The 8535-nt window shown below is 35.6% G+C and overlaps 1 protein-coding gene across 2 annotated transcripts; it reads right to left on the bottom strand.

Moving 5' to 3' along the window:
• LOC109724702 (signal peptidase complex subunit 3B-like) lies at positions 1717-8253 on the bottom strand. Of its 2 annotated transcripts, XM_020253609.1 has the most exons (6): positions 7922-8250; positions 6348-6395; positions 5193-5255; positions 3457-3510; positions 2243-2329; positions 1717-2156 (listed from the first exon to the last, which is right to left on the bottom strand). In XM_020253609.1, exons 1-6 carry the CDS (start codon positions 8045-8047, stop codon positions 2031-2033), a joined length of 504 nt encoding a protein of 167 aa, XP_020109198.1. In that variant the 5' UTR covers positions 8048-8250; the 3' UTR covers positions 1717-2030. The 2 variants fall into 2 exon arrangements, with proteins under 2 accessions (XP_020109198.1, XP_020109199.1); XM_020253610.1 differs by lacking the exon at positions 3457-3510 and having other exon boundaries at positions 7922-8253.

The following is an 8535-nucleotide window of genomic DNA, read 5'->3' as shown; positions in this document are numbered from 1 at the left end:
TGTTTAAAAAAATTTAAAATTTTTTTAATTTAGACATTAATTGTGTATTTGTTTAATGTGGTGATTAGGAATATTGGGTATAATTCGAATTTATTCTTAGAATAAAATTGAGCAGGCTAAAAAATTTAAATTTGATGTATTTAATATTTTTAAAAAAATTTAGAATTTTTTTACTTTAGACATTAATTTTGTATTATTATTTAAAAAAATTGTAATATTGGTTAATATTTAAATTGTCCAATTTGCATAAAAAATTCACAAATTTTGAGTTTTTGCAAAACTGGGTTGCATTTTTCGATTTTGCAAATTCGATCCGAATTTTCAATAAACTGACAAAAATATTCTTATTATTTTTTCTCTTTCCTCTTTTTTTCTCTCGTTATCCTTATGTCCTCGCCCTCGCCCGCGCACCCCCCGCCTTCCTCGTCACCGACCCTGCCCTCGCCCTCGCCCGTGCACCCCCAGCCTTCCTTATGCCCTCGCCCTCGCCCGCGCACCCGCCGCCTTCCTCGCCACCGACCCTGCCCTCGCCCTTGCCCGCGCACCCCCCGCCTTCCTCGTCACCAACCCTGTCGCCGAGACCACACCGCGACTCATTTTTTTCTCCACTTCGTAAATTCCGTCTGATGCTTTCCTTCCTTTGGAGCTCTCCTAACTTGCCATGGTTCTTGATCCTTTATTCTCTCTAACGAGCTATTAATTTATTCTACTAAAGCTCTGCTACTCTACTTTTTGTTATCAGGTTATTACAAATATCTTGAAGGATGTCCAGGTAAAACTACTTCTACAAAAGTTATATTTGATAGATGACTGCTATAAGTTTCTTAAAATATGTTGATATTCAGTTTCCTTCTAATATCTAAATTTTGTTTAAAAAGTATTATTGTTGGAAAATTAATATTATAAACTCTATTAGGCAGTATTGATTTTCCTCTATATGAATAGCTTGACATCTTTCCCTATATGAATAGCTTTTAAAGCATAATGTGTAGGTATCACTCCGAGATCCTCCCTCTATATCAATAGCTTTCAAAAGCACAACTCGTTTGGTGCTTGACATATAATAAAGTTCTGTATATGGTGTTCATAATTATTGTGTGCACAAAATAACAGAAGTGTGACCAAACCTCCAAGGACAAAAACTTGTTGTAGCTTTTTGTTAATTATTTTTAATTTTTAAATTATTGTCCAATTACATTGTCTGAAGTAAATCTTGAGCCATTGAAAGTTAAAACTTGGCCCAAATCAATACATTGAATCCACTCTCGTCTTAAACCGTGTGATTGCTTGTAAATCAATTGAAACATTAGATCTTTGTTCAAACAAAGTTAATCAAACCACTCAAATACCATGCATATTTACATGAGCTGTTTGTCCAACCCACTCTAAAAACCCTTAGTTAATGTTGGCATTTCTAATACATATATGGGTGCGTGTTTGGAAGAACGGAAAGAAATGTCTATAAATGCATTAACTCAAAACCTATGTCACTATACGTAGAATCTTGATTTAGACGATCTTGCAACAGACTGAAAATCTAACTTAAATTGCAATTACAAAAGAGAATCTCTGGCTGCTCAATTTAACACTGGATAACTTGTTTCGACATCAAGCAAACACTGATTTTACAACAATTCCGCACTGACTAATAGCTTCGCAATCGAAATACACATGGAAAATCTTAGTAACAACACATAAAGATCAATGCTCCATGTTTTTGGCTTTTTAGGAAGTTCCAATGCCAGAATTTATGCAACATATAGGATCTTTGTAGGGATTAGTCCATAAAATTCTCCATTTGCAACAATAATGAACTTAGTAAGAAACACAACAGTTAGTTTCTCTGCAAAATGTTGCTTTCGCTTTCGTTCAATCTCAGAAGTATGAATCGTAAAACAACAACAACAAGACGACAAAGTCTCCAGCTAGATTAAAGAACAAACACAAAACTATCATCAGTGACCTCATTGAATACATGTTCTAGGATCTGACCTATTCCTTTAGACTGGCAAGGCGGACTGACGGGAATTTTATCTATACTCCTCAGGGAGGCGATACCCCGTCATAACTATTTTATCAGCAAACATCTTGCCGGTCTTTGGCATGACGTGCCAGTGCAATGTCAAGTTGAATTCTTTGCCCCTGAGATTGCTTCCCTGTACGCAAAAAGAACATAGAATAATAATCCAAATTAAAGAAAAGGTAGCTTGCTAGGAATGGTACAATGTTGCAATTGGCTTGCCTGGTCAATGAGCCGGTATTTATTTGTGGTGTGAATCCAAAATTTCGCGTGGTCTTTTGAGGGTATAATTCCATCCCATAGAGAAACCTGTTATGTTGAAGCAACAGAAAAGGTAAGTCTCTAACAAAAGGTACATGTCAAACTAAAAGCAAATAGCAGTATGCACAAAACCGCAGATAGAAGATGCCCAGAAACAAAAATATCCATGCTAATTCTATCATCAGCAACTAAATTTAGTTTTAGTTACTGAAATTCTGGTTCAATCCGACAAACTATGATACTCAAGAGGATAATGCAGTCTTGCATCCTTTACCTCTACAAGAAGTCAATAACATAGTTAGGTATTGCAAACTATAGAGATTAAAGCAGTTTATATTCATAAAAGGTTTGTAAATAAGTGTGAAATTACAATCAGTTGTGCTAAGCCGCCTGTGAAGCAATCATCTCCTACAAAATTTCCGAATCACATCCTATCCAAACCTAATCAACACAAGCCTTTCAAAAATAATATATTGCCGTGACAGAAGACACTATGATCAAAATCGATGTTCACAAAGAGCAGATTGTGCTGGCTTAATTGTCACACAAATGGATGAGAGCTACTTAACAATATGCGCGTCTGTGTGTGCATGATCTGATTTCCAAACCATACAAACTCCATTGATTCTAAATAAAAAAGGCATCATAGTGCTCAGTCACATCTCTAACTGCCGATAGAAACCATACTCTATCATCTATCAATTTTAGTGTCTTCAACCACAACACTGGGTAGAACATTCTTTGTCACCTAGTTTCCAAATTGCTCCTTTTGTGCTCATTGTGTTTATATACCATCACCACTACCATTCAAATTCTATATCAGAATCCAATTTTCCATTCAGCTCTGTTTGTGGTAAGACTTCCGATCAAACCAAGTGTTACATCTAATTTGATGCTACTTTCAATAATGTTAATTATGATCTACCCCTTTCTCTTAAAGCACCTTCTAACAAAAACCTAGATGTTTTTGTGTTTATAAATATATTCCTTGCCACCCAATTTTCTCCTTAGTCTCTTACACAACTTTGCATGCCTTTAAATTTAGGTGTATGCACGAATGCCAATTTCAGAAGGAATTCATGCCCCATTTGACAAACATAAGGAAACCCATTTTATTATGCTAGAATCTCATCATTGCGAGGCAAGAATAGAATTGATTTATATGTCACACTCACCTGATTCAGGGCATTCTGAGGGGTCTCATACTCAGCTGCTATGAAAACAAACACCTGCAATCACATGGCTACAACAATATGAGAGAAAATTGCATAGATTTTTAGTATTTATAAATCATCAAAACAATCTGAAATGCCAAAAACGTGCGGCAAATTCTCAGTAGTTTTGCACGATTATAATCCTTAAATCCTTCCATATTGTTGGAGAGACACCACTATATTTCGGTTCATTTTAGGAGCTAAAGAAATTCATTTTCAAAATGATTAGGTATCTGTAATACATGCCAAGTTAAACCACCAATCAAAGCAGCGGCATGATCGTTCAGATAGAAAAAAGTAACAAGTAATTTAGGGCTTACATATGGATGGAATAGCTCACAACAAACACTAACTAGAACTTCCATTTCTTCAAACTAAAGTACAAAAGTCACTCCCTCGGCCACAAGCCATTTCAAATTCTGTTAGCTAAAAAGTTAGGGCGTGTTTGGTCTGCCCCCTTTTCACCCAGTTAATTAGAATCGAAATGGGCGAATCCATTTGCGGGTGTTTGGTATACAGGAGTTCCATTCCGATTCCGATTCCTGGGTGAATGGGAATCCTACAATCACCCCTTTCTCCGATCCGACTTAGGAAGCCAGATTGGAAGTTAAATCCATGCGTAATGAATACACTTTATTAAAAATATCTCTATTACATTTTATATTTTTATTTAAAATTAATTTTAATTGTTTGAATTTATTTTTAATTAAAATATAAATATAAATTTATAAATTAAAATTTTAATTCTAGATTTTGATTTAGAAATTAAATTTAAAATATAAATTCGATCAAGCATTTTAAATTTGATCTATAAACTTAAATTTAAATGTAGTGGTAAGTTTGAATTTGAATCAAATCAAAAATTAGTTTTATATTTTGAATTGTCCACTCAATTTTGAATTTTAATTTTTTTAAAAAATTACATTTAAAATTTTGGCTTATTATTTCAATATTTTGATGTAAATTTTAAATATTTAAATTTTAGTTTGAATTCAAATTATAAATTTAATTTTATGCTTTGAGGTGCAAACTAAATTTTAAATTATTTTTATATTTTGTATTTTAATTTTAATTTTAATTTTTTATAATAAAAATTATTTAAATATTGAAAGCACGAATCAACCATACCGATTCTGCTTGTTATTCTGAACCAAACATATTAGGAGGTTTTATTACCCCGTTTTTAATTCCTGTCCATTCCGATTTCCATTCCGATTCTATTTCCCATTTTGAACCAAATGCGCCCTGAGTTTCTTTCTAATCATATGCCTTCGGACCTTCACCTCAAACAAACTTTTTCTCAATTGACTAACAATTGTACCTCTTTGTTGTCCTCCACACCTTTTGGAGAGGGAAACAGAGTGACAATTTGTTGTTCATCTCTTGTTTAAAGAATTGAACCCAAGGCAGTGGGAGTTAATAAATTACAAACTGTAAATAAAATTAAAACTTTAAAAGAAAAACCAAATCCTATTCCGTATCCTATTTAGATAAGTATAAAAAAAATTTCTTACTGTAAATACAAGCATATTCATCACATGCCAACGAGTGAAATGGCTATAGAAACAAAGTTTTGGATCATCAATCAAGAAAAAGACACCAGAGGTAGTAGGAAGGGACAATAAGAGAAGATCAAATCATTGCACAAATTAATGCTTAAAAAATGGATGAAACATGAAAAGACAACATATCTCAACCTGTTTGGTGTTCCAAGTGAACAGGGATGAAAGGTCTGCTGATATGTTCAACGTCAAGCTGACCTACAAAAAATACAAAACAAAGAGACCATTAAAACTCAAAAGAGAAAACAAAAGACATTCTTTGAACAAGCAGAATCTACATGAACCTGAATGTAGATGCTTTCTATACAAGAAAATATCACAGTGACATTATGTTATCTATTCTGGAGAATCTGGAGTCATTTATGTAGACAAGTCTGAGTTTGTTTAGAATCCTAGTTCTACAACCCCTATTTTTTTTTCAGTGGTTACTAGGAACTCTTGTTGCATTACACTAAGATAATCTACGTTATAAACACATCACTTGGTAATACTCTATATAAGGGTCCAGTGCATAAAAAAGAAGAAACTTCTCACTAAACCATTTCTAATTACCAATTTACATATCCTTGTACTTCTAAAAATAACCTTAACATAACGATTGTAAAAAGTACATCTCAGAACATAAAGCATAGCAACAAAAGGTCTACATCACGTATAATGAAATGTCGAAGCATCAAACATTTTTTGAAAATAAAGGATTAAGAATTTAATAATGCAGGTCTGAGACCATCAGATCATGCATGGAAAACCTAGAACTGTTTTATATTTTCTAAAATGCTCAAACAATCAACATTATCCAAAATTAGAAAACAGCCAAGACAAGACAATTGGAAGAAATGAACAGGCCCATAACTTCGCCTGCAAAAGCTTCTTTGATGGTCTCTGACACTTGACTTCAAATTTACACAAAAGAAATCGACAATCCTAACGTCATGATGTCATTTTCTGCGCAACCAATTATTATGGGTCAATTTGAAGGTATGTTACTAGCGTTCCTAATGGCCAATTGAAATAGCAAGCTCAGAGCATCAAAGTGTTCCAGCGAAAAGCAAGATAGGAAAGTGGAATCAGTTAAAACCAGTCAGCAATAACACACTAATGCACAATACCTTTTTGCAAAATGCACAATTGCACAATGACAGAGAAAACTTAGTGCTTAACAGTCAATTTCAGTTTTGGAAGAAGAAAATTGTAGAAAACACTATTTAACAATCAACTACGATGGAAATATTACTATATTGGATGCCCAAAATGCTTGAAGTAGGTAAAGCTGGAAGACCAGGGCATTACCTCATCATTTCCGTTTGCTTGCTTTTGGAACCAGTTGATATTCAGGACCTGCAATGGCATGATTATTGAACACACTAGCAAAATACTGATATAGCTAAGGAAAAAAAAAAAAAAAAAAAGAGGGACGAGGGTAAAACGCAACATTATCCAAGTCAACTAGCTTTCATGGAGAACATTGTCCATTTTAAAAGTGTGGGAAACCAGCCTAACCAAATACTTAACCATCCAATCAACTATAAAATTCATCCAATCAACTATACAAGTATACATTCAAAAATAGTCTCCACCTTTCATGGAGGATCAAGTGTGACCCAAACTTCACACCAAATAGTGTGATGGGACAAGATACCCACGCTTCCATTTGCATGTGATATATGTTGATGAACAGAGAAAGAATAAACAGTGCTTATCCCAGCGAGCAACGAATTTGGCAATTCCCTCTCACTAATGGTTGCATCTTCTTAGTCGTACAAAACCCCTAAAATCTTACAAGCTAAATTATGAGCTATAGAAGTACAGAGTTACATGGGAATTGCAAAGAACTAATACAACCCCTCAAATTTCGAAGTCAAATGACAAGCAACCATAAATGAGAAACAGCAAAAAGAAGGAAGCAACGAGAAAAAGCAGAGGACTGAACTAAAAACAAAAAAAAAAGAAGGAAAAAAGGGGTCTCTGATATGTTTTCAAAATTAATGTTTTCCTCCTTAGGTATCCCAAAGGAAGTTTATAATCTATAATTAACGCTTAGGAAGGAAATTCAAGCTTTTCACATCAAGGTTGTACATCCTCTTAGGAAATTCAAGCTTTTCACATCAAGGTTGTACATCATCTTAGGAAATTCAAGCTTTTCACCTCAAGGTTGTACATCCTCCAAAAGAACGAAGGTTACAACCCACCCCATCCCTCCCGCTAATTTCAATGAAATTAGTACAAGATGCAATCCACTAAAGAAACCACTCAATGTCGCGAAAAAGAATAGGAACCATAGCAAACTTGTTACACCAATTTGGGAGAAGGTGATTCCTTTACAACACCTTATTCCTGATAATTTGAGTTGGAATCAAGTGACATTGTTGCACTTCAATTTGGGAGAAATACTTAGCAAATATTGCCCTCTATCTTAATATCTAAAAAGATAACCCCTGCAGACAAATGAACCCCACTTCAACTCATAACCTTTCCTTCTAATCCCTTCACTGATGCTTAAAAATTAAAAAACCACCCACCCCTATTTGCTTCTGTCCCACTCTTACAAAATCATAACTTCGCCATCGTTTAAATTAGCAATTTAAATTAGTAAGGACCATTTCTCCTAAACCCAATCTTCCCCAAAAAGATAGCTTAAAACTTAGAAACCTTACATCCTCTGCAAACATCTCAGATACACAATCCCGCATCTACATCCCAACAAAACCAAACTGAATTTGATCAAGTTACTTTTTAAGCAGAAATTAACACTACATAAGATGGTTTCACCTCCCAAAACCGGATTTCCGAGAACGAGGAACCGAATCAGCGCACCGATCCACATGAAAAATTAGGGTTTTGGAACAGAGCGGGGATCGATTTACCTTGACCTCGGCGGTGGGGGAAGGGACGTTAAAGTTGTCGGAGAGGGAGGCCATGGAGCACATCACGGCGAGGATCGTCACCGCGAGCGTCACCACCGCGTTCGCGCGGTACCCGAACGAATGCATCGCCGCGAAAATCTCCGCCCCTTTCGCTACACCGTGAAAGAGCACACCGCCACACCACGAGATAACCTCTCCTCCTCCTCGTCCTCTTCCTCCTCCGCCGTCGCCGGAGCTCGGAGCCCTAGCTTCGTCCTCTTCTCTTTCTCTCTCTCTCTCTCTCTCTCTCTCTCGCTCGCGTTGGAGTGGCGTCGCTAAGGAGCGTGGTATATAACCGTTACAAAGTAGCCCATTTTCCTTTTTTTAACGGGTCTACGTGAGAACTAGACAAAGCATTTCTTGAACTGTGTGCATCATATTGTCTATGAACCGTGAAGCTCGGTATAAGGAATTGCGGTAAATTATTTGGTGGTTCGCGAATGAAGTGGTGAACTGAGTTCAACGAAAATTTCATTACTGGGGAAGTCTCGTTCAAAGGTAAACCATGTTCACAATATTTTCTATGGACCGTGAAGTTACCAGTTAGGTGTAGGTCTTTCGATAGATTAATAGAG

The sequence above is a fragment of the Ananas comosus genome, linkage group 19, assembly GCF_001540865.1.
Source record: "Ananas comosus cultivar F153 linkage group 19, ASM154086v1, whole genome shotgun sequence".
NCBI classification, from domain to species: Eukaryota; Viridiplantae; Streptophyta; class Magnoliopsida; order Poales; family Bromeliaceae; genus Ananas; species Ananas comosus.
This window is presented reverse-complemented; position numbering and strand designations above follow the sequence as displayed.